The sequence below is a fragment of the Pongo abelii genome, chromosome X (genome assembly GCF_028885655.2).
Source record: "Pongo abelii isolate AG06213 chromosome X, NHGRI_mPonAbe1-v2.0_pri, whole genome shotgun sequence".
Taxonomy (NCBI): domain Eukaryota; kingdom Metazoa; phylum Chordata; class Mammalia; order Primates; family Hominidae; genus Pongo; species Pongo abelii.
In genome coordinates this window covers 155,845,756-155,871,309 of record NC_072008.2, presented here as the reverse complement: position 1 = coordinate 155,871,309, position 25,554 = coordinate 155,845,756, and the positions used below count along the sequence as shown (strand labels likewise).

The 25,554-nt window shown below is 46.4% G+C and overlaps 1 protein-coding gene across 5 annotated transcripts in view; it reads left to right on the top strand.

Moving 5' to 3' along the window:
- The window catches only part of IDS (iduronate 2-sulfatase), a 53,555-nt gene extending 28,153 nt beyond the window's left edge, over positions 1-25,402 (top strand). The window contains exons 4-12 of one of the 5 annotated variants that reach the window (XM_054545166.2): positions 2,020-2,162; positions 2,896-3,032; positions 3,700-3,877; positions 6,154-6,242; positions 8,881-9,081; positions 10,669-10,839; positions 17,021-17,147; positions 20,361-20,534; positions 24,237-25,402. In XM_054545166.2, coding sequence (XP_054401141.1) covers positions 2,020-2,162; positions 2,896-3,032; positions 3,700-3,877; positions 6,154-6,242; positions 8,881-9,081; positions 10,669-10,839; positions 17,021-17,147; positions 20,361-20,534; positions 24,237-24,709 — 1,693 coding nt within the window. In that variant the 3' untranslated portion in view covers positions 24,710-25,402. Of the gene's footprint in view, positions 1-1,842; positions 2,163-2,895; positions 3,033-3,699; positions 3,878-6,153; positions 6,243-8,880; positions 9,082-10,668; positions 10,840-17,020; positions 17,148-20,145; positions 20,329-20,360; positions 20,535-24,236 lie in introns of those variants that run through there. The other 4 variants (XM_054545164.2, XM_063721081.1, XM_063721080.1 and 1 more) reach the window with 4 other exon arrangements.
- The last annotated feature ends 152 nt before the right edge of the window (positions 25,403-25,554 follow it).

Genomic DNA, 25,554 nt, shown 5'->3' with positions numbered 1-25,554 from the left:
CGCTGCACCTTCCCTCTTCTGTTCTCATTTTAAATGTTTCTACTTTCATTTCTTCTAGTAGATTGTCCCTGTCTTTCTAAATACTATGCTATTTCTATATCAACTTTCTAATGTTTTCAACTTTAGACATTGCTGACTTCTTCCTATGATAGATGAGATCACTTATCCATTCCTCTTTTTATGTACATATTTTCAACCTTGGATTTTGGAAATTGATCAAACCTATACAAGATTACAGAAAATAGTATAATAAACCCCAGGTGTTCATCAATGAACTTCATTGGTTATCAACTCATGACAAATTTTGTTTAATCTCTCCCTACCATTTTCCCTTCTCCTTTTACTATATAGATTTATTGCCATTTTTAAGTTTTCTATTGTTTACTTTTGTATCTTTAAATAATATCCTTAAATCTGTATTTCTCTTTCTGTGAACTGGGGACAACAACTATTGATTTTTTTATTATTATTATTATTTTTTTTTGCGATAGGCTGGGGCAAAGGAGACAATCCTAAATTGCTAACCCTAAATTAATGTGCCTACATTTCCTGCCATCTCCCTTCCTCCTCCCAGCTTTTTGTCAACTTGCTGCAGGCCAGGTTCCCAAGGAAGCTGACTAAGATGGAGAGTAATGTGCAGGAAGTTTCTTAGGGAGTACTCTTAGGATCAACACCTGTAGAAGGGGAGGGGAGGGGAGAAATCAAAATTCAACAGACAGAGAAAGTGGGCAGTCTCAAAAAAGCCTTCAGTTAACCCCACAGGGAGCTCTGAAGCTGAGATGGCCTTTCAGAGATGTCCCAAGTTGGGGTAAGGGGCTGGACCTTTATGCCTTCAAGTTGAATTATTGATGTGGGCTTCCTGAGAACAGGAGTGACCTTGGCTGAGGTACCTATCTTTTTCTAAGACAATTTCTGATAAGGGCTAACGACAGCTAACAGCTCTCAAGCCAGCTAGGGAAATAAAATTTTTGGTCTTGAAGGGAGACCTGAGCAGTGCACCACAGCACCATCACAGCTGTATTTGTACCTTCCCATTGTCCACTGTTGTTTAGTCATAATTAAGTCATCTGGGCTTTGTTATAGATTGATTATCAAAGTTGAAAATCAAACTGTGTTTACAGTATTAGGACGGTATAATAGTATTCAGTACAGTACAGTGTAGGGCTAGGATTCCATCTCCCCACAATTGCTGCTCTCTCTGCTTGGCGCACCCTTCTTGCAGACCTCAATGCGGCTTGCTCCCTCACTTCCTTCAAAATTTTGTTCAAATGCCACTTCACTAGTGAGGCTCTGCCTGGCCACCCCATAGAAAATAACAAGCATGCCGCGCACCCACGCTTTATTTTTCTTCAGACCAGGTATGCCCACCGACATTCTATATATTTTTTTATTGTTTTAAGCTCCACCAAAGCAGGGACATAGAGCCCCAGTGCCACCAACAGCGCCTGGTATACATATTTGCGATACTTAATAAGAATTAGTGGAAGAAATGAATAGGAAAGGGAGTCCCTTTAGATGGAGGAAGGGACTTTCTCAAAAGGCCTCATGGAAGGAGAATGGCATTGAGGCTGGCTTACAAGAAGTGTGTCTTTTATAAAGATAAGAAGGAAGGGCAGGGCTTCCAGGTGAAAGGCATAGCACAAGCAAAGGCAAAAAGACGGGAAACTGCTAGTGGTTAAGGGCAGTGGCTGAATCGCAATACCCCTAGCAGTTCTACACCTAGGGGTCTGCGGGCCGCTGGGTCTGCGAAACTTGCAAAGCAACGGGCCCGCCCCCGCTCTGCGCCTGTCTCTCGGCCACGCCTATTGCCGCAGGATGACGCGCACCTCTAGAACCCGCCCCCGAGGGGAGGGACGCAGGGAAGAGTCGCACAGACGCACTCGCGCTGCAGCCAGCGCCCGGGCCTGCGGGCCCGGGTGGAGGCTGTATTGCGCAGTCTTCATGGGTTCCCGACGAGGCGGTCTCTGTGGCTGCGGCGGCGGCGGCGGCGGCGGCTGCTAACTGCGCCACCTGCTGCAGCCTGTCTCCCCTGCTCCGGAGCGGCCGTGTCGAAGCCGAAATGCCGCCACCCCGGACCGGCCGAGGCCTTCTCTGGCTGGGTCTGGTTCTGAGCTCCGTCTGTGTCGCCCTCGGATCCGAAACGCAGGCCGACTCGACCACAGGTGCCGCCCACGCCCTCCCTGCCATCTCCTCTCCCTTCCTGCCTCCCTCCCTCCCTTCCTTCCTTCTTTGTTTATATCCATTCTTTTTACCCTCCCTCTCTCCTACCATTCCTTCTTTCATCCATCCATCATTCGTTCCCTCCCTCCATTTTTCACTCCTTCCTACCGTCCCTTCATCCCTCGCTTCCCTCCTTCCATCTATTCATCCATCCTCCTCCTATCCCTCCGTGCTTCCCTTCCTCTTTCCCTTATCTTTCCCATCTCTATCCATCCATCTTCCCCCCTGCTTTCCTCCCTCCATTGGTCCATCCGTCCCTTTTACCTTCTATCCATTCATATTTCTCTCTCTCCTCCCCTCCTTCTCTCCATCCTTTCTTCCCTTCAGCTATTCATCTTTTCCTCCTTATCTTCCTCCATCCAACCATCTGTTCTTCCCTGCATACATCATTCTCTTTTTTTCCTAAATTCATCTTTCCTTTCCACCATCTTTCACTCACTATCTCCCTTCCTCACCCAGGTTGGAGGCCATGACCAAAGCCTAACCCTGCCACCCAGGACTCAGGCTTCCTCCTCGAGCCCCACTCCCACCCTTGCTGAGGCACAGCGCCCTCCCTGGCTGGGCTGTTAAGGTGCAGGGTCCAGCCTTGGGCCTCTTAATAACCTAGCACCTACCATGAGGGAGGGTTCAGTGTCAGTGCAGGTTACCTCACCAAAGCCCCTCCCTCCTGTGTAGATGGTCTGAACGTTCTTCTCATCATCGTGGATGACCTGCGCCCCTCCCTGGGCTGTTATGGGGATAAGCTGGTGAGGTCCCCAAATATTGACCAACTGGCATCCCACAGCCTCCTCTTCCAGAATGCCTTTGCGCAGGTATGTCTGGGAACCTCTAGCTGTGGGTGTGTGCTGCTTCGTGCACTGAGGGTTGGGGGCGGGGAGCTTCAGCTATTGTCAGATGGCACAGATTGTGCGGGACATCTTGTTAGAGGGAAGCATAGTCTGGAAAATGGTAGTGGAGAAAATCTGGTTTTCCACTCACGGGAAAGCTTGACCTTCAAGGGTGGCCTTCTCCTTGGGTGGAAGGTGCACCCTGACCCTGATGTGCTCACGGCAGCCCTGGCCAGCTTTCTCCCAGAATGGGCGCTTGCCTGATGCTCAGAAGGAAGGGGTGCTGCAGAAGGGCACCCACAGGTCTGCAGACCGGGCCTCAGGTGAGAGCTAGCCAGGGTGGCTCTGCTCCCTGAACCCCCTCATGGCTCTGCCCCCAGCAACACTGGCTGCTCTGTGTGCCTGGGGAGGCCATTGCGTAGGAGGAGATAAGCATCTGCTGGTTTCAGGGGCTGATTGCTTCCCTTTTCTCTCCCGGAAGCAGTCTGTTGCCTAGGTGACACCCAAATCCCAGTGTCTGGTTTGAGCTCTGCATGACTCAGCTACCAAGCTGTTTGCTAGGGGCCTCAGGAGGGCGGTTGCTTGGTTACCTAAGAGATGGCAGACATGTTTTGCTGTGGCGATGCTTACCTCTGCTTCTGCTCCCTAACAGCAAGCAGTGTGCGCCCCGAGCCGCGTTTCTTTCCTCACTGGCAGGAGACCTGACACCACCCGCCTGTACGACTTCAACTCCTATTGGAGGGTGCATGCTGGAAACTTCTCCACCATCCCCCAGTACTTCAAGGAGAATGGCTATATGACCATGTCGGTGGGAAAAGTCTTTCACCCTGGTACTGCTCCACGTCCAGAGTCTGGGTTCTCTTGGTTTGTGGTGTCTGAATCCAGCATTCCCATCCTGGGGATGGGGCTGTCTTTGCAGAGCCCTCTTCTGGCTGGGCGAGTCCCTCGCTAATCAGTGCTTCCTTTCTAAAAAACCAACTTGTCAACCCAGCCACATGTTTTCACCCAAAGTGAAAAAGGGTAGAAAGAGCTTTGCTTCCTTTCGGAAACCACAGAGGGTGTGCTGTTGGGTCCTTCAGCTCCTCGGGTGGTAGGGAGGACACAGGCTGGGGAGGTGGCAGTGTTGGGTGGAGTCCAGCTCGGGGCCCCCCGCTTCCCTGCAGGTTACGTGTCAGTAAACCTAGGGGTGGGGTGAGGACACCTGAGGGCCTCCCACGTGGCCAGCATTGCTGTTGCTGACTTATTGCCCAGTGAGGGGGCTGTGCTTAGGTGGGGGCTGCTATCCACTCTGTGAATTAAGTCAGAAAGATGAGTGTAATCTAGTACCTAGGATCTATAGGGTCCCAGAGACGGACATTCCTTACCTCAGATGCTGCCTGATAAACTGGTTCTCTTTAATGCCAATATGGGGATAGTGAAAAGCAAACAAACTTTAAAACTTTTTATTTATAGAAGTAATGCATGAGTATTTGAGAAAAAAAAATGGAGAAAAAAGTATTGGAAGACAACAGTGCCATAGGGACAATAATGCTTATCATTTGGGAATGACGAATGTTTTCAGTCTCTTTCCCTTTGCTCAGTGGTTACACCGGCAGGCTTGGCAGCCTTCTGCAGGAACTCAGCTGGCCAGCCCAGGTTGAGAGTAACATTCAGCTCTACTAAGTCAGGCCAGTTTCAGAGGTGAACCTGTCAGGAATCATATTGCACAGCCAAAAGCCCAGTGTGAGGAGAACTTTCTGAAGTTTGGTGTTCTCATTACCACACCCCTTGCCCAAATGCAGCTGGAGGGAAGTGATGATTTTGGAGAGAGGAGGAAACACAGCAGAGGGACGAGATTGTGCTTTGGGAGGGGAAACCAGGCAAGAACTGAGTGATGTTGCTTGACCTCCTCCCTCCTGATAATTCGATTTTGGCATCAGGCTCTAAGCACCATGTCCTTCCCAGAGAATAAACCTTTCCCTGCAGCCCTTGTGGGAACACATTTTTCAGCTGAGTCTTTGTTCTCAAGTCCTTTTTCTGTTAGCATTGGGCCTGCTTCAAGATGACAGTAGCCACCACTGAGTGCCAGGTATGTACCGTTTACCATGCTGGCCACTCCTTTAATCTTCCCAACAGCAAGCAAGGTGGGTTTTTATCATCATCATCATTTCCCAAGGAAGACGTGGAGGCTCATGGGAGTCAAGTAGCTTGCCAGAAGTTGCAAGGATGCTAAGAGGCAGCATCAGGATTTGGACCTGTGGTTGTTGGCCTCCTGTGTGCTCTTTCCACAGTGCTTGCTGTCTTCATAGGCCCTCCACCCGCTGCCCTCTTTCTCTCCATTCCTGCCTCTTCTGATGCTCCCTATGGGAGTCCCACTGTGTGACTGCTGCTGATGCTTTCTCTCGAGGTTCTGCCTGTGATCCCCTCCACTCCTGGTTAACCACTATAGGCAGCACTTCCCTTCAGATCCCTCACAGGCCTCACTGGCTCCTAGAAGTCCTCCCTGCCAGTCCTCACCTGATTCACAATAACCTCTGTGCTTGGAGGATCTCCCACTTGGCACTTCGATGCTTTTGAAAGCTGGCAGTCCTTCCTTGGTTTCCAGTGCTGTTATATTGTCTTCACAAATAAACTATAAACTACTAAGCTTAAGGGTGGGTTTCTGCTTCATGAATCAACACTTGAACTTGGAATTCTAAAACATGGTTTTGAGTCCTGGCTCCCTCATCTAATATCTGGTTAGCATAGGTAAGGCACATACCTTCCCTGAGCCTCCCTCTCCTGTCCCCATCGGCTCCCTGGTGGTGCTGATGCCTCTGCTGCCTCCTTCATAGGGTGAGAGATAGGTTTCAGCGTGGTCTCTAAGGAGCTGACTGATCTTGTCCTTGTGGGTCCCTTCCACAGAGCCTAGCACAAATCACCAGGGCTTAGGGACCAGGAAGTCAGATGCTTAGTTCTCAAATAGAAACTAGAGAGTCTGGCTTTAGAGGGGACTTTTGTAGATGAGGAAACTGAGCCCCAAAGAAGGGAGGTTTCACTTGCCCATTTGTTTACAGAGTTTTAATTATGGGGAGTGGGGTGTTGAAAGACTCATCATGTTTTAACAACCTTTTTTTTTTTTTCCAAGGGATATCTTCTAACCATACCGATGATTCTCCATATAGCTGGTCTTTTCCACCTTATCATCCTTCCTCTGAGAAGTATGAAAACACTAAGGTAAGGCTGTGAAAGGGACATTTCTGAAGAGGAACTGCTTTTTCCTTTGTCACATAAACTACTGGGTATACTACATGTTCTGTGAAGCTGGTTATATACCACGAAGTTGTGGGTTTCATTTGTGATAATGTTTTGACAGAAGTAAGTGTTGGGATCTTCAGCATTAGGCCCGACAGGAGCAGTGGCTTCATTCTAGAAGCTGGTGGGTGCTACTTGTTCTAAAACCTTGGGCTCTAACGTGTCAGACTCATTGAATAGCTCCCCAGTGCTCACGCTGGATGAGACTGAGAGTTGTAGGAGATGCTGAGACATGGGAGGGAGAAAAGAGGCTGAGCTCCAGGAGCCTCAGCCCAGAATGGGAGAAAGGCATGCTGTGTATCTGTCTCAGACCTAATGTGTATGTTCAGCAGCTGAGACCTCTGATAGGGGTTTTAAATTTTTAGAGCATTATGAAAAAAAGTAACCTACAAAGAAAATCTTGGTTTAGAGGAATCCCAAATGTATAAATGAAACTAAAACCCACATTTAAGAAACTCAGAAAACCAGCTGGGGAACTGAGACATGAAATGTACCTCTGAGGTTTTAGTAAACATCATGTTGGGAAGGGTGAGGATTTGGAAGTGAGGTGGAAGGTATTGTTCTAAATTCTTGACAGCTTTCCATTTCAGAATACAGTGAAAACTGTGAGCTCTGGCCTTTGGCTTGTGGCTTGAATAGGGAAGATCCCATCTTAATTCCCTGAAGCCATCTTGCTCCTTTTTAGTGGCCTCACTTACGAATGCCAGGTCCCTGCCCTAACTGCCCCCCTACCCATTTCTTCTCAAAGTGGTGGGTCTGACAATACTAAATCTCCCTCGAGTGCTGCAAATCGTGTATATATAGATGATGAACAAGTGGTCTGAGGCGGGTGCTGGGCTGTCCTGCCCAAGGGTGGGGTGAGCAAGACAGGGCTGTGAAAAGGCAACACTGTTTGAGATGGAACAGCAGCTGACACAGCCCCTCGGTCTTTGTGGTATACAAATTATGGTCAAAACTAACTTTGGTCTCATGGCCAGCATGTCTACTTTAGGAAACAAAGCAGGAGGTTTCATTCTGTGCCTAGTGTAGCTGAAGATCTGGAAATCCCATGGACTGTCACCTTATCAGGTTGATTGGGACCCTGTCACTTACAAGCCTTAGCCTGTCTTTGAAATTTGAAACGGGTTTTTTTTTCTTTTTAATTTTTTAATTAAAATAGAGTTCATATACCATAAAACTCTCCCTTTTGAAGTATATAATTTAATGGTTTTTAGTATACTCACAGAGTTGTGCAGCCATCACCCAAATCGATCTTAGACCATTTTTATCGCTCTCAAAAGAAACCCTGTACCCACCAGTCTTTCCTCATTTTGTCTCAGCACCCAGCCTGGGACAACAACTGAACTATTTTTGGTCTCCATGGATTTGCCTATTTTGTCCATTTGGTATAAATAGAGTCATATACTACGTAGCCATTTGTTTCTGGCTTCTTTCACTTAGAATAATGTTTTTGAGGTTCAACCACATAACAGTATAAATTGGTACTTCATTCCTTTTTTTTTTTTTTTTTTGAGATGGAGCTTCACTCTTGTCACCCAGGCTGAAGTGCAATGGCGCAATCTCAGCTCACTGCAGCCTCCACCTCCCAGGTTCAAGTGATGATTCTCCTGCCTCAGCCTGCTGAGTAGCTGGGATTACAGGTGCCCACCACCACACCCAGCTAATGTTTGTATTTTTAGTAGAGACGGGGTTTCACCATGTTGGACAGGCTGGTCTCGAACTCCTGACCTCAGGCAATCCACTCACCTCCCAAAGTGCTGGGATTAGAGGTGTGAGCCACCGCACCCAGCCTTTCATTCCTTTTTATGGCTGCGTAATTGTCTGTTGTACCACATTTTGTTTATCAATTCATCACTTGATGGATATTTGGGTTGTTTCTACTTTTGACTATTAGGAATAATGCTGCCTTCGACATTTTTGTACAAGTGTTCTTATGGGCATATATTTTTAATTTTTTTGGGTATAATAACTATATTTAACTGTTTGAGGAATTGCCAGACTGGCTTTCAAAGTGGCTGCACTATTTTACATTCCCACCAGCAATGTGAGAGGGTTCTAATTTTTCTGCATCCTCGTCAACACTTGTTATTTTCCATCTTAAAAAATTATAACCATCCTATTGGGTGTGAAGTGGTTTTGATTTGCATTTCCCTAATGACTAATGATGTTAGACACATTTCCATGTTCAATTGGCCATTTGTATATCATCTTTGGAGAAATGTCTATCCAAATCCTTTGCCCATTTTTAATGGCATTTTTTTGTTGTTGAATTAGAGATGGATTTTTTTTATAATTAGTCTACCGGGGTTTCTTTTAATTAGTTATGATCTGGAGAAAGAGTATTAGTAGCAAGAAACCAAGTGCTAGTGGATTTCTGGCCCCTGCCTGGAAAACAAGAAACACTTTTCTGTCTTAGTTCTACTTCTGATGTCTCTGTTCAGTCTGAGTGACTAACACGTGAAGGGCTGATTATGTGAACATTAAATCTGTGTGTGTGTAGCCTTCATGGCTTCCATTTCTTGCACTTAAAAAGCTGATGTTATATATTTTGTTTTGAAAGACATGTCGAGGGCCGGATGGAGAACTCCATGCCAACCTGCTTTGCCCTGTGGATGTGCTGGATGTTCCCGAGGGCACCTTGCCTGACAAACAGAGCACTGAGCAAGCCATACAGTTGTTGGAAAAGATGAAAACGTCAGCCAGTCCTTTCTTCCTGGCCGTTGGGTATCATAAGCCACACATCCCCTTCAGATACCCCAAGGTGAAGAGCTGGTTGAGGGCTGATCCAGCACAGCTGCCACAGCTGTGTTGTTTGTTGAGGGAGGGATTTGCACAGGGAAGGTGGCCACATCCTGCCATCCCCAGGCACCATGGATGCCTAATGGGCACCAGTGTCCTCAGTGGAGTAAAGATGGGATTTAGAGGTCAAGGCCAAGAACATGTAAGAATCTTGTAAGAAATGCTTGGCTTTCCGCTTCCCTCCACTGGAGGATTTGATTTCCTTTCCTTGAACTTATTGAGCAGATGTTGGGTTGGATGGTGAGATCACCACAGAGAAGTGAATCAGAGCTGGCTGCCAAAGCCTGTAATAAGGGATGGCCCTCCCAAAACAGCCCCAGGGAATGTGAAACTCTCTTTAAAAACTGCCTGTTCCCCCCGAGCCTGTCAGGTTAGATCATCTAAACACAAAGCACTGCATTGCTTCTTGGAACCTCAAATCCTGTACTTGCTTGTATGTCATTTAGAGCATGTAGTCTTTTCTGTTTTAGAATCCTTTTCCATTTTTCCCTATTATGTTTTATGAGGGCCTGAGCATCCCATCCTTTTGACTTTGCAGAGAATGCCCCTCACATGTAATGAGAGTAGAGACCAGCAGTATGCTCTTTGATGCTGCAGGTGTCTTGCTTTGATTGGCCCAGGGGATCTTGCCTTCCTAGTAGGAGCTGTCAGCCCCCTTGATAGAAGAAGGCTGTGAGGTTCACCTCTCCTGCCTCTTTGCAGAAAACAGTTAACAAAGCTGGCCTGGCTGTGATTCTTTGAAAGGCCTGCTTATAAAGTCTAGCACTTGGCTGGCATCTGGGAACTTTGATTTCCGAAGTGTTCCCATTATTCCCAGAATTGGCTTACTATGCTTAAACTGTTTAGACAAACATTATGGTTGATGATAAATCCCTGGGTTTTTTTTTTTCTGGGAGCCTGGAATTTTGATATGTTCCAGACAGATAGTACCTATCTGACCAGCCCCAAATAAAAACTGGATAATGAGGCTTTAATGAGCTTCTCTAGTTAGCAGCATTTCACATGTATTGTCACACAATTCGTTGCTGGGAGAAGTAAGTATCCTATGTGACTTCCCTGGAAGAGGACTTGAAGCTTGTGCCTAGTTTCCTCTAGACTTTGCCTCATGTGCCTTTTTTCTTTGCTGAGTGTGTTTCACTGTAATAAGTCATAGCTGTGAGTGAGACTAAATGCTGAATCCTATGAGTTCCCCTAGTGAATTACTGAACCTGAGGGTGGTTTTGGGAACCCAACACCTCACCACACTTTTCTAGCCAGGCAGGAGGTGGGGACAGGAACAGAAGGGTGTCTGTTTGTATGAAGGAAGAGAGTTGTTGCTGCTCAGTTTGTAGGAAACAGAAGTCGTATGATTTCATTGCCATTGGCATCTCATGAGAATAACTTAAGGCTGGACTTCCAGGTCAGGGCCGAGCACATGGGGAGTGCTAGTGAGCCACCACTTAAATGCATCGCAGGCTTAGAGAAAAGGCAGTATAGACAGTAATAGAGCCACAACCTTGTGCTTTTGCTAAAAGAGTGACAACTTTGTGGCTTTGTGTTTTTCCCCAAGGAATTTCAGAAGTTATATCCCTTGGAGAACATCACCCTGGCCCCCGATCCTGAGGTCCCTGATGGCCTACCCCCTGTGGCCTACAACCCCTGGATGGACATCAGGCAACGGGAAGACGTCCAAGCCTTAAACATCAGTGTGCCGTATGGCCCAATTCCTGTGGACTTTCAGGTATCAAGGACATAGTTTGGGGATGTATTGGACACTGATGACATAGTGTCATAGGTGAAACCACTCTTCTCAGTAGACACAACTCCACCTATAATGTTTTATTAAGAGCTTTCTTTGTGTGAATTATCGGGCAAAGTGCTGGGGTGGAGGTGTCCTATAGGTATTTAGGACACAGGCAGTGTTGCCTGGATCAGGACTCTCCCAACCAGTGTCTTACTTTCTAAAGAAGGGAATATCCAGAGAGTTGGTGACTTGTTGTGTGTGGACACAGAGGTGGGGAACCAGCCTGGGTGACCATTCCTAAACCAGGGGGATACTGTTTAGGTGACAGCTCATTGATTGTAGAGTGATGAGCAACTCCCGAGCAGCCCAGAATGCTTGGTTTGCTGGTACTTGCAGGTTCCCTCTGTGGGAAAGCCCATCCTGGCTAGCTGTCACTCTCAGGGGGTGGCTTGGTGAGCAGGACCTTGGTGCAGAGGGAACTGGGACACCATCATGGCCAGTGCCATCCAGCTGTGATGTCTGGCATTCCTTTGCCATGATTTAGGGGCAGAGCAGCCACACAATTAGAATCCTCACACTGACTCATCAGTCACCCTTTCTCCCTGGAGAGCAGAATACACATTGACTAATGCTCTTTCTGGAATATTCCACACAGAACCCTGCCCTTCTCTTACCATATGAATGCTGTGGCAGGCAAGCTATAGTGGTTGGAAGATGGCAGTGTTTTCAAAGTGTGCATCCTGGACTACCTGCCTTAGAATTTCTGGGAGGGCTTGTTGGAAATGCAAAGTCTTGGCCCACTCAGATTTACACAGTTGGAAGCTGGAGGTGGGACTTGACCTGACAACCAACATTTCTTTAAAAAAAAAAAAAAAAAAGCACACCAGGTGATTCTGATAAGTTTGAGAGCCTCTGCTGTAGAGTATTGTTTAAAACAAACACAGAACAAAACCACCGCATACAGATATCCCTTGCTATCCAAACTTACTTGGCCCCTGAGTTTGCACAACAAGAGTTTGGGTGGTGAGAGGTGTACATTCCTCAAATCTATTTGATTCCTGTTTCACTGAGAGTTTGGAAAGTAATGCATCCATCTGTTTGTTTTCTAATTTTGTGTTTCTGGGCTCCTGATGGTGAAGTGGCTTGAACTGGCTCTGAGGCTGCACCTGGATGCTTTATTTTTGATGGTCACTTAAAATGACCCTTCAAAATGGACTGTGTGCCAGGAAGGGCGCTGATTCATGTGTGGTATCGCCTTTAGTCCTCATGGGGACTTAGTGAGGTACCTGCTCTCTGTTGTCTAGGTGAGGAAACTCAAGGCATGAGAGGTGTGCTGACTTGTCTGACAGCACAAAATTAGTGCTGGGTGGAGCCGATTCATCCCCAGGGACTGTAACTCCAAAGCCCCATGGTTGGGTCTGTTGGTTCCCAGCAGTGTGGGTTCGAATTCATGTTCTACCTCATACCAGCTGCCTAACCTCTGTCAAGTCATGTTACCTCCCTGAGCCTCCCTGAGTTTTCTTCTCTATAAAACTGAAACAAGGTAGGTAAAGTTTTTCCATGATGACACCTACTTTAGAGATTTTCAGCAAGAACCAAAGAGAGCATGTAGAAGTATCTAGGACCGTGTCGGCCACACGGAGCGATCTCCTTCAAGTTCTTAGTCCCCTCCTTACACACAGTGGACAGCATGACTCAGAGGGCCTCCCTGATGCATGCATATGCTGGTCTCAGCCCTGTATTCCCCTTGAACTCTGGCCTGCTCACTGTCCTCTTGTAGCTTTGGATGTTTGCATCCAAGCCCATCTCACTGCACCCTGGAGACTCAGCTCTGGGCTCTCTTCAGCTCCAGCCCTCTAACTCAGCTCCACATGAGCCAGTAACCTCAGGGGCCACACTCAGGAGTTTGTTGCCTGCTCCTTCCGAGTCACCACACTGACCACAACCTCTTCTCCTAGCACCTCCCTTGCTCTAACTCACGGGGATTGCTAGAGTATGGATTTCTATCTCCCCTTTGTGTCCAGGTCCTGTTGGCTTTGTTGCTTCCATAAATAGCTAAGGCCTGGTGGTAGGTGACTTCCTGTTCTTCCCAGCCGCTCAGCTCACCATACTTGTCCATTTATCCTTGCCTCTCCTGCAGTACCTTTATCGTCAGACAGTCCAGCCACACCCTCTGCTCTCTAGTCCAAGTCCTGAAAGCTGCTGGAGAAAATCCATGCCCCCACCAAGCAGGGAGGCCCTCAGATGCCCCGCCTCCAGCCCCAGCAGCCCAGGCAAGCTCTCTGCTCAGCTCACCTCACTTGTCCTCTGCAGCTGCTCTGTTTGCATGACCTCTTCTCTGCTCCCTTTCACTGCTCCCCTCCAGGCCTTTGCCACCCCTGTGCCCCATTTCTCAGTGGATAGCACCTTTCCTCTTGTAGAAATGGAAGCTGGTGGACAGCCAGAGGTAGGGGATTGGACAGGGTGGATGTGGGTATGCATCCTGGCTGTGCCCCTTATCAGCTGTGTGACTCTGGGCAAGTTAATTAACCTTTCTGCGTCTTGGAGTCCTTAATGTGCCATTCAGAGGATCAGATGCCACCTAGCGTGTACTTGCTGAATGGGCCCTATTAATAATCGCTGTCACTGAGACCTGGAATTTTGTGTGTGCATGTTCTGGGTTCGAGGCCTCTTCCCTTGACTCCCCACCACTGTCCCTGCTTCCCACGTCTGCAAGCAGAATGAGCAAGGTCTTCCTTCTCACCTACCTTCCCTGCAGCCTCTCCATCCATTCTCATCCCTCCCAGCTGCAAAAGTGCGAGCCCCCTTACCCCTGCCTGTTTCTGCTTTCCACTCCTTCACCTGACTTCCAAGGCAGAGCGAGTGCACACTAGGCTGTTCTGGCTGTGTCTGTGGCCTCATTGTCCATTTGTTCTTCACCATTCTCTACACAGGCTTCCACCTCCCCAATCCACTAAACTCTCACCTCAGCACTGACCTTGGTGGCCAAGGTCACCAATAAAATCCATCTGTGTAGGTCCTGACCTTTGAGCTCTGTGTCACTTCCTCACTGTTGGCCAGCTCCACCCCTTCTGGGACTGTTGGCCTGCCAATCCTTTCTGTGACTGCCACTTAGGTGCCACTTCCCAAGCCCCCCACTATATCCTTTCCACCTCTTCTTCCCCTGCTGGGCTCAGTTGAGCCTTGGCAGATGACTCCAGAACTACCCCTTCAGCCCAGGTCTCTCTCCTGATTTTCAGATATGTGTGTTGACCTGCCTGTGAGAGCCATTCCTAGGCAGATGACCCTGGAGACCTCAGCTCCATAGGCTTCCGCGTGGTCAGGCCACCACCCCTGCCCTGCCTTTTCTCCTTCCTCCTCCTCCTCTTGTGCCCCCTGCCCCCAAATGCCAGCGAATTATGCCACCAGCTGAATGTGAAACGTGGAGTCACCCTTGGGTTCCTCAACACCTCCTCCTCCTCTACTCCCTGACCCCCCTCTACTCCCTGACCCCATGTCTACGTGATGCCCCTGAATTCCTCTCACATCCACACAGTCCTCTGGATCCTTCAGCACATCGTTCTGGACCACTTCAGGGGGCCTTGCTTTGTTTTGTTCATTCAGCAAGTGTGGTGAGCACCTCTTACGTACCCAGCAGTGGCCTAGTACCATTTTGTCTAAAGCCTCTGGAATCTGTGTCTGTGTCCTGTTGCATCAGGACTCTTAATAACTTGCAGCCCAGATCATGTCAATTTCTTGCCTTGAAAGACCTCAGTGACTCCATTGGCCTAGAACTCGGAGTCTCCACTCCCTGGATAGACCCACCAGGTCCATATTATCTGTCCCGGACCTAACTTTCCAGTCACCCCTCTGCCCTCCCATTTGATTCTCCAGTCACATGGGCCTTTCATTGGCCCCAAACGCAACCTGCTCTGTCACAACTCCACACTGTTCCGTGCCCTGCAGCCCCTGCTTGGAGCATCCGAGCCCCATTTATCTGACTGCAGGTGTTTCTTGTCAAATTCTAACTCCTCTGTGAAGCCTTCCCTGAATCTCCCAGGCAGATTTGAGGGCTTATTCCCCTGTGTCACCCCTGGGCCTCTGGGGGGGATCGGTCAGAGTGGTGGGAAAAACTATAGGGAAAGGATGCAAACCTTCTGAAAGGTCAGAAGGTTCTGCAGAGCCACAGGGGGGAATAGCTGTTCTATAACCCTGAGGCAGAGGGCAAGGAGTAGGTACAAGGGAGTGTGGGAGAATTTATCTTAAATAGGCTTGTTTACTTATGTTGACCAGGAACTGACCTTTGATCATCTGTGCATGTGAGGTTCCCTGAAAGGGGAACAATAAATGTTAATTACCTGCAGGTTGGCTCCAGGTTTTTGGCATTGTGCCTGCACTGAAAAAAAGCCAGCAGCTCCAGCTTCTTGGGGTTGCTCTCTGGCCACTAGAGCCAGGCAGTCACCTAGCTGCTCTTATGCTGCATGCCTGTGTGTGAGTACTCATTTCATCCATAGGTCAGGGTCTGCAGGACAGACCCAGCAGGCCTCACTGATAATTGAGCATTTTCTTATCTCCATGATTGTGTCCTCACTGGATGGGGTGGCTCATCAAGGGTGAGGACCTTGTCTGCTTATTGCCTTACGTCCAGGGGCTAGCATAGGAAGGAGGGAGTACCTTTGTATAGGACACAGCCATCCTGACTGGTGTCTTTCGTCCCCAGGAGGACCAAAGTTCCACAGGTTTCAGACTGAAGACTTCATCTACCAGAAAGTATAAGTAGGCCAGGGTTCAGCGTAATCCTGCTAGAAGGCTAGATGTATAGCTTTTCTCTTGACTGCAGATGAGAACGGGTGAGTCTCATGATTGTCCTCACCCTGGCAGTGATGAGAAGAAGCTGGTGGGTCCAGCTGATAAGTCAGGGGCTGGTCTGAGAAGTCACGACTCTCTTCTCACCACTCTTTGGGGTGGAGGATTAATCTTTGTACTTAGCATTTGTGAACCAGGTTGGGAATGAGAGTCAGCCCAGGAGGGGCCGGTGGCTCATTTACTTCAGGGCATGATCTGGCTGTTCCCAAAGTCCCTCTTGGGTTCAGGGACTGTGAAGGACGTGCTGCTCTCTGGTGTCTCCTTTGCTCTTCTGCCTGCCTGCTGACAGTTTGTTAGAAATGAGCTCCACGTAACGGCCATAGTCCATGAAGATATGCGGTTGTAATCTGCTGTTGGGTTAGAAAGTGATCAGAGGGAAAGGCTCAGTCAGGGTTGCTGTTATGTGTTAAATTATGAATTTTTTTTCCCTGAAAAGGGCTGTTGACATCCTAACCCCCCAGTACCGCAGAATGTAACCATATTTGGAAATAGGTTTATTGCAGATGTAATTAGTTCAGATCAGGTCATATTGGAGTAAGGTGGGCTCCTAATCCAATGTGATCGGTGTCCTTTAAGAAGAGGGGAGAGAGACACGGGAAGAACACATGAAGATGGAGACACAGTGATGCAGCTGCAAGCTGAGGGATGCCAGGGACTGACAGCCACCACCAGCTAGGGAGAGGCAAGATTCTTCTACTTAGAGCCTTCAGGGAGAGAATGGCCCTCCCAGCACCTTGATCTTGGACTTCTAGCCTCCAGAGCTAGGAGACAATACATTTCTGTTGTTTTAAGCCACCCAGTTTGTGATATTTTGTTATGGCAGCCACAGGAAATTAACAGAGCTGAATTGTATCTTTGTGGCCTTTATCAGAGCATGTGTGGGCCTGTGTTTCAAGGGACTGAAGGATCAGTTTCTGTGTACATGTTAATCTCTTGGAACCCATCAGAATATGTGAGGGAGACAGAAAGGAGCAGTAGGTGACACATTCATCCACTGTGATCTGTGCCCTAAAGTGAAATCTGATTTGCTTAGAAATGTACCTTATTTTTTTGGGGGAGGTTGTGATGAGTTCTAAACATAAACATCACTGAGCATCAAAAAAAAAAAAAAAAAAAAGTACCTTATTTGTAGACCTACAGATTTTGCTGTGACTCTGTGGGTGAAGTGATGCTGATGGTAGGAAAAGGAGTGTTACATTTTGGCTGAGAAAATCATTAAGGGCATCAACTAAGGGGTAGGGATTGGGAGAGATGCTCAGGCAAGCATTATCTCTGTATGCCATGGCAATTTAAATTGCAGTCACTCTCATTTTTATTTTTTTTTAATTTGCAGCAGAAAATCCGCCAGAGCTACTTTGCCTCCGTGTCATATTTGGATACACAGGTCGGCCGCCTCTTGAGCACTTTGGACGATCTTCAGCTGGCCAACAGCACCATCATTGCATTTACCTCGGATCATGGTAAGCATTTTGAAATTCCCTGGTGAGTCAAAACAACTGAACTTTCCTGTGAAACGTGCTTCGCAAAATTGCCATTGACATAAACATGGGTGTGTTCTCTTTTGTGAACCACTGGTTCACAAAAAAAGTGGGATCCTGGGGCATTTTTATGATCAACTTGTTAGTCCTGAGACCTCTATCTTAGATGCTTGACGGATAGGTGTGGGTGGGTGGGGGAGGGTCTTGTAGCAACCTTTTTTTTTTTTCTTGGTGAATGCAGCAGGAACCCTCCATTTGTGTGGCAGAGCTCTTGTAACCCCCATTTTTAACCTGGAGGGTTGGAGGACTTTTAATTTGGGTGGAGAGGATCCAGAACAATCCTGGCAGAGCCCAGCAAGCTCTTCACGCCTGGCTCCAGCCCTCCCACCCCTATCCCCGCTGTCTTCTCTGCTGAGAGCCTGGGCTTTTCAAGTCTTTATCTCCTCCTAAGGCTGTTTCCTACTTTTCTAAAAATGAAACTACCTTTTTAAAAGCATTTTTTTAATTCTTCAACATTCCAAGAGCAGGGAATAAAACAGCAGCTCCCGCCGTTTCCCACTCACATAGTCTTGTTCCTCTCATCCTCACCCACTCCCCCATCTCTGAATTGTTTTGAAGCAAATCCCAGATGGTTCCATTTTCCGATCACTATCTCTGAAAAATATTGCCTCTTTTGAAGTATAACCATAATACTGTTATACTTAGAAAAAGGAAAATAATTCTTTCATGTCATCAAATATGAAATAGGATAATAGTAAATCATAACATGTGTTTATCGTAAAAAGAAAAAAGGATACAGAGCATATAATTCAGGGCCAGAACATCCTGCCCTTTTCTCCCACCTGCTAAGGGCTAACAGGTGCCAACGGATTAGGGATCCATCTGCCAGCCATCAGTTGTGCACATATGCACACAGGGATATATGTTATACATGTGTATGGTTGTAACATGTATGTCACAAGATGTGATTGCTTGTTCTGTGTGTACTGTTAACATTCCCTGGTTTTGTACACTTAATGTCATAGACAATCTCTGTGTCATTTCTCAGAAGCCTACCTTTTCCCTTAGAAATGTCTGTAATATTTTATTATATATGGAGGTGCCATAATTTTTCACATATTCCTGATGATCTGCCATCTGCTTCTGACCCCTCAGTGCCCAGTTTCCTCTTCTCCACGAACACACTCTTTTGTGAGGCAGTTGCTGTAGATTACAAATAGCCCATCTCAGACTCCCCTCCTGGGACATCCTCCATCAGAACCGCCTGGGAGCTAGTAAAACATGCTGGTTTCTGCAACTGGTCTCAGGAGCTCGCAGTTCCGGGCATGGGAAAGTGCACTTTAACAGGTGTCTCAGGTGGTCTGGCCACCTCTCCCTGAGCTCATCATTCCCTGGGCCTCCCTGTGTTGCCACGTACTCATCTTGGGCCTCTGGGGCAGGAGCCAGAAACCTCCTGAGCTGGCTGTCAAGGTCACTGGGCTTGTTCCTCCTGATCTGGAGATGGATCCTTGGGGCCCACACAGGCATGCGTTCTCCTTAGCCAGACTTCCCCGTATTTGCTCCTGGCTGCAGCAGCACAGGCTGAGGCCCGGCACCACATGTTCAATATGATCTTGCAGTCGGGCGGTCCACAGCTATTTCTGTAGCATGTGCCATGTGCCAGGCCCTGTGCCTGGCCTGGGGGCCACCTCTGCCTGGTGCAGGGCAGCTCACAATGGCTCTCAGAGGACAAAGGCTGCGTGCCGGTATTCAGAACGCCACAGAGCGCCTGACTGCTGTACCTTCAGAGCCTCCACAGGCACTCCAGTCAGAGTTCCGGGAGTGGATTCCTGAGGTTGCACTGCCGGGGTCCCTCACTTTGCCATCCTGCAGGCTTCTCGATCCTCGACCTTTTAGATTCCCGCCACACTGAATCTAAAAGGGACAATGTGACCTCTAAGCTGGTGGCCTAGGAGCCTGCCGATAACCTACCCATTCATCAGCCCTCGTGGGTCAAGCCTGCGTCGTCCTCCCCGAGAGAGTGGAGAGGTCGAGCAGTGGGGATGCCCCTCAGGCTACGGGGCTTACTGACTGGGGCAGGTGTCAGGGGGAACTCCCTCTCTTTCTGAGCTCCACTGAGCTATCTCAAAGTCCCCACCATACTCCCCAGTACTGACAGCCAGAGGGAGGAACGGCTCACCAGAATCACTGGGCATCTCTGATGGGCATCAAGTCTGCTTTGATTATTGATGAGTGGGTAAGAGGGTCCTCTCAACTTGGGGTCTTCTTAGGAAAGCACTGTCAACTCGGAACAGGTTTCAGCCCTGTCTGGAGACCACAGGCCCTGGAAGGCTGGGACACCATTTGCAGCCCCAGCGTCATCTATTAGAGCCAGCAAGGTCTCATGCTGTGCGGTATATTTCAACACTTTCTCAAATTTACCCGTGGCAGCTTTTGGTGTGTTTGGTTATTTTTATAACACTACTCACTGTACAATTTCTGTCATGCACATTTTTTGTATCAAAAAGGGTGCTGTAACTTAAAAAGACTGGGTATTTCCAACTTGGAATGTTCAAACCATCTTTTTCAAGGGATGTTTTAAATCAACAGGAAGGGTTGTTTTTAATTGAGGTTAAGGATCTGAAATGAGAGGTTTTGGTTTACCCTATCTATGGTATGTCTTAAAAATCAACGAAGATGTCCTTGTCTTTTTTGAATTTGGCGAGTGTGCTGCAGTTCCACAGCTCAGTTTTAGGTGGCACATACCCAAAACTGAAAACCTGACGTCGTAGGGCATGAGTCAAAAGATAGGTAGGTACAGGACAGGGCAGTGGTGACACTACAGCTTTCAGGGTTCCCAGCCTGTCAAGAATGAGCATGTCTTAGCAGGGGAGGAATGCATGTGTGGGAACCACCACAGAGCCCTGCGTTAGGTATATGTTGCTAGTAGTTTCTTAAGATATTTGAGTTTGGGAATTTAATTATTTTTTCTTTTTTAAAGGTTTCCTCATGAGGACAAATACCTGATTTTGAATAAAGCAGCATTCAGTTGAAATAACCCTTTCTGTGGTAATTCCAAGTGAATATTTTTCTTCTAGGTGATGAGTTTCTGCTTCCTCTGGTTTTTACAACAGGAAATGAAATGGTATCTAAAATAAACAAGCTGTGGTATGATGATTATTCATTTTCTGTCATTCTGTGCTTTTTATGAACTAGGGTGGGCTCTAGGTGAACATGGAGAATGGGCCAAATACAGCAATTTTGATGTTGCTACCCATGTTCCCCTGATGTTCTATGTTCCTGGAAGGACGGCTTCACTTCCGGAGGCAGGCGAGAAGCTTTTCCCTTACCTCGACCCTTTTGATTCCGCCTCAGAGTTGATGGAGCCAGGTATAAAATATGCTGAAATGATATTGCTTGACAGTAAGATCACCTTTAGTTTATATGTGAACCACTTTATTGAATCATAGGCTTTGGGAGTTACACAGACCCCCCTTCCTATCTTGTGTTGGAATTTCTTCTCATCATTTTGTGGTCAGCACACGCTTTCTGAGCATCTCCCATATTCTGGGCGGGGAAAGAGTGACAGAACCAGAATTGACAAGTATGGCTCCTGTCCACAAGGAGCCTTGTGGGATGATGATGGACAAAGGAACAGGTGCATCCCCAAGATGGGGAGGGCTGTGGTACAGTCTACAAGAGCCTGCTCCAGAGCTTAGAGTAAGGGGCTGCCCCCGTAACAGATGAGTAGAATCCTTTCCCTCGATGCACACTTTTGGTAGGGACTTAGCCTTCTTTGTAGGGGGTACATTTTCCATTTTGACAGCTCATCAATCTAGTGAACCACTAGATCTGTAAAATCTACCAGGTGATTCTACTCTGCCCTCTCCAGCAGTGAAGGGCAAGTTTACTTTGACTACCATGTGCCAGTCCTTCAAAGCTTTGAAAACAGCACTGATGCCCCCGACCCTGTCCCTCCACCAATATCTTCTCTTCTCTAGGCTGAAATCCCCAGCCCTTCAACCATTTGTCACAAGGTAGTGTTTAGACCCTTGGTTGTCCTGGTCTCTGTCTTCCAAAAAGTTTCAGTTTGAGAAAGCACTTCCAGAATACCAGTTGGACCAGATACCCCTCCTGCATGTGTGGGCAACCTGTGTGGGTTCTTGTGAGTTCTATCCTGACTCTATCTGCCCAGTGCATTTCAGAGACAGGTTGTACACTGTCTCTGAAATGACGTATGATGTTTGCTCTTTTCGGAGTGTCTCTTCTATGAACTATGCTAAACCAGATTGCCCCCTTTCTGGACTTAAGCATTTAATCCATCCTTAACATCTAAATCTTGTACTGTATATTGATTCCTGTTTAAATTTGTCTTGGTTCTGGACCAGAAAGGTTCGGGCCTTTCTGGATCTTTCTGAGCTTGCTTTATACTACCCAATTTTATTTTTTGCACATTTGATTTTTGTGCACTGCATGCCCTGTCTTCTTTCATGTCATTGATAGAAAGGTTAAACAGTTTCAAGGCATGATTTTAGCCCTTTGTTTGCTGGGAAAGATCTTCTGATTGGTTGAGAATCTTTTCTGAAACTTTTGTTGGGAAGTGTTCAGCAATTTAGAAATTGATGTAACTGCACTGCCTTTCAGTTTATTTCCAAATTTTATCTCTAGCTGTGTCTTTTCCCTGAACTTCAGACTTTTGTTTCCAATAGTCTTTCCCACTTAGCCAGCCTAACATATCCAAAGCTGGACTTCACATCTTTCATCTTCAGCTTTTCCTTCAACACTCATCTTGTCCTCAAGAAATGAGAATAGTCACTCATGCCAAAAAATCATGGAATAATCTCAACCCCGGTTTTTCTCTTACTCCATATGCAATATTCAGTCTATGAGAAAGCCTGTCACACTCCATTCAGACTTTGTGTACCACTTCCCACCACTTCGCCTGCCACTGTCTTGGACCAGACTGCCACTGTCTTGTGCTGAAGTACTGCAACAGCTTGCTAAATGGTCTCCATGCTTGTGCCCTGGATCCCTTGGAGGTTTTCCTCCTCAGAGCAGCCACAGTGATTCCATTAAAACCCAAGTCAAGTCATGTCACAGCCCGGCACAGGAGCCTCTTATGTACCCTTCTTGATCTGAGTAAAAGTCGTCACAGTGGCCTTCCATGTCCTGGCCCGGTTATCTCCCTGACCTCCTCTTTTTATAAGTAGCCAGTTGTCCTATACAGTGTCCCACAGCCTGGATTTGTCGGATTGTTTCCACATGACTACATTCAGGGTAACATTTTTGACACGTGTGCTACATGGGCTGTTGTATTCTCCCATTGTGTCACATGGTGGGGGCACTTCATGGCCAGTGTTACTAGTATTGTAAATTTGATCACTCGGTTAAAGAGCTAGCATCAGCCAGATCTTGCCATTGTAAAGGTACCTTTTTCAACTTTCTTTACTTGTTTTCTTTTTATTTGACTTAAAAATCAAGTGTCTAGAAAATGAAATCAAGCATGATAAAGCACTGTCTTAAAAATCCAGAAGGGCCAGAATGATAGTGCAAATCCAATTTCAATTTTAACAGGAATCAATATAAAGTACAGTATTTAGACGTTAAATATGGATGAACCACAATGAAATACTACTTCATACCCACTAGGATGGCTATTAATAAAAAACAACAACAACAAAAGCTATGAAAGGCTGGGCGTGGTGGCTCACGCCAGTAATCCCAGCACTTTGGGAGGCCAAGGTGGGCGGATCACGAGGTCAGGAGATCAAGACCATCCTGGCCAACAAGGAGAAACCCCATCTCTACTAAAAATACAAAAATTAGCTGGGCGTGGCGGTGCATACCTGTAATCCCAGCTACTCGGGAGGCTGAGGCAGGAGAATCACTTGAACCTGGGAGACGGAGGTTGCAGTGAGCTGAGCCGAGATTGCGCCACTGAACTCCATCCTGGAGACAGAGCTAGACTCTGTCTAAAAAAAAAGAACGAAACAAGTGTTAAGAGTGTTAGTGATTATATGGAAAAATTGGAACACTTGTGCATTGCTGGTAAGAATGTAAAATGGTGCAGCCACTGTGGAAAATAATTTGGTGGATCCTCAGAGTTAAACATAGAATTACTCTATGGCCCAGAAGTTCCACTCTTAGGTGTATATCCACAGAGCTGAAAACAGGTATTCAATCAAAGGTTGTACATTAATGTTCATAGCAGCACTATTCACAGTAACCAGAAAGTGGAAGCAATCCAGATGTCTATTGACAGAAGAATAGACAAAATGTGGTCTGTCCATACAATGGAATATTATTCAGTCTTAAAAAGGAAGGAAACTGACACATGCTACATCGTGGATGAACCATGAGGACATTATGCTAAGTGAAATAAGTCAGTCACAAAAGGACAAATACTGTATGATCCCACTCCTATGAGGTATCTAGAGTAGTCCAGTTCATTGACATAGAAAGTAGAATGGTGGTTTCCAGTTGCTGTTTGAAGACGGAAAAAGGGGAGTTGTTACTTAATGGAGACAGAGTTTCAATTGTGTAAATTAAGAGGAGTTCTGGAGATAGATGGTGGTAATGATGGCACAACAGTGTAAATGTACTTAATTCCACTGAACTGTATACTAAAAAGTGGTTACTATGGTAAATGTTATGGTGTGTGTATTTGACCGTAATAAAATGCAAAGATAACTCTAATGCAGACATCCAGAAGGGAGTAATGTGTGGGGTGATCCTGTGGGACTCAGAATATCCTGTTCCTCAACAGACTCTTTTACCTAGTGGTTTTAGCCTTAATTGATGATCCTTGTCTGAGTCAGTTATTAAATTGGTGGTTCCAAAATTCAGGTTGTTTTAAAAAGCGCCAGCAGCCTCGTGGGACCCTAATTTTGCATCCTGCTATTTGATTGGATGAGTAATTAATGCAGGGTGAAGTGCCGAGGTGGTGTTTCTAAACGTCTGTTGCTAAAGATAAATGTTGTAAATTAAAAAAAGAAAACATATGGAGCCCAGACAGGTTCCTTTACTGTTCCTGCCTGGCCATGGCAGGCTTTTATAATGTAACCCATTCTGCTCTGTCGCTTCCTGTTTCAGGCAGGCAATCCATGGACCTTGTGGAACTTGTGTCTCTTTTTCCCACGCTGGCTGGACTTGCAGGACTGCAGGTTCCACCTCGCTGCCCTGTTCCTTCATTTCACGTTGAGCTGTGCAGAGAAGGCAAGAACCTTCTGAAACATTTTCGATTCCGTGACTTGGAAGAGGATCCATACCTCCCTGGTAATCCCCGTGAACTGATTGCCTATAGCCAGTATCCCCGGCCTGCAGACATCCCTCAGTGGAATTCTGACAAGCCGAGTTTAAAAGATATAAAGATCATGGGCTATTCCATACGCACCATAGACTATAGGTATACTGTGTGGGTTGGCTTCAATCCTGATGAATTTCTGGCTAACTTTTCTGACATCCATGCAGGGGAACTGTATTTTGTGGATTCTGACCCATTGCAGGATCACAATATGTATAATGATTCCCAAGGTGGAGATCTTTTCCAGTTGTTGATGCCTTGAGTTTTGCCAACCATGGATGGCAAATGTGATGTGCTCCCTTCCAGCTGGTGAGAGGAGGAGTTAGAGCTGGTTGTTTTGTGATTACCCATAATATTGGAAGCAGCCTGAGGGCTAGTTAATCCAAACATGCATCAACAATTTGGCCTGAGAATATGTAACAGCCAAACCTTTTTGTTTAGTCTTTATTAATTTATAATTGGTAATTGGACCAGTTTTTTTAAAATTTCCCTCTTTTTAAAACAGTTACAGCTTATTTACTGAATAAATACAAACAAACTCAAATTATGTCATACCTTTGGATACGAAGACCATACATAATAACTGAATATAACATTATACACAAAGAATACTTTCATTATTTGTGGAATTTAGTGCATTTCAAAAAGTAACCATATATCAAACTAGGCACCACACTAAGTTCCTGATTATTTTGTTTATAATTTAATAATATATCTTATGTAGCCCTATGTATTCAAAATATTATGTTAACATGTAATCCATGTTTCTTTTTCAAATCTAAAGTTAAAAAAATAGCAGAAGCCAGTGTCTTAAAGTCTGTCTTTTATTTTTGTTTCTAAGACCATGGGATTTCAAAATCTCAAGATAAAATATGTATGAAGTAATTAATGTAGAATTTTTACATCGAATAATAAATAATGCTCAATAAACTAGAGATATGAGATGTGTAGGAAATTTGGTTAAACTTTTTTCAGATACTTTCTGGCCCAAATAATAATTTGTTAGCAAATAATATGACCCTTGAACTCAATGGCCATCTATTAAAAGACTGTTGTTCACACTGGAAAACATTTAAAGATGTAACTATATCCATAGGTGGATTGATT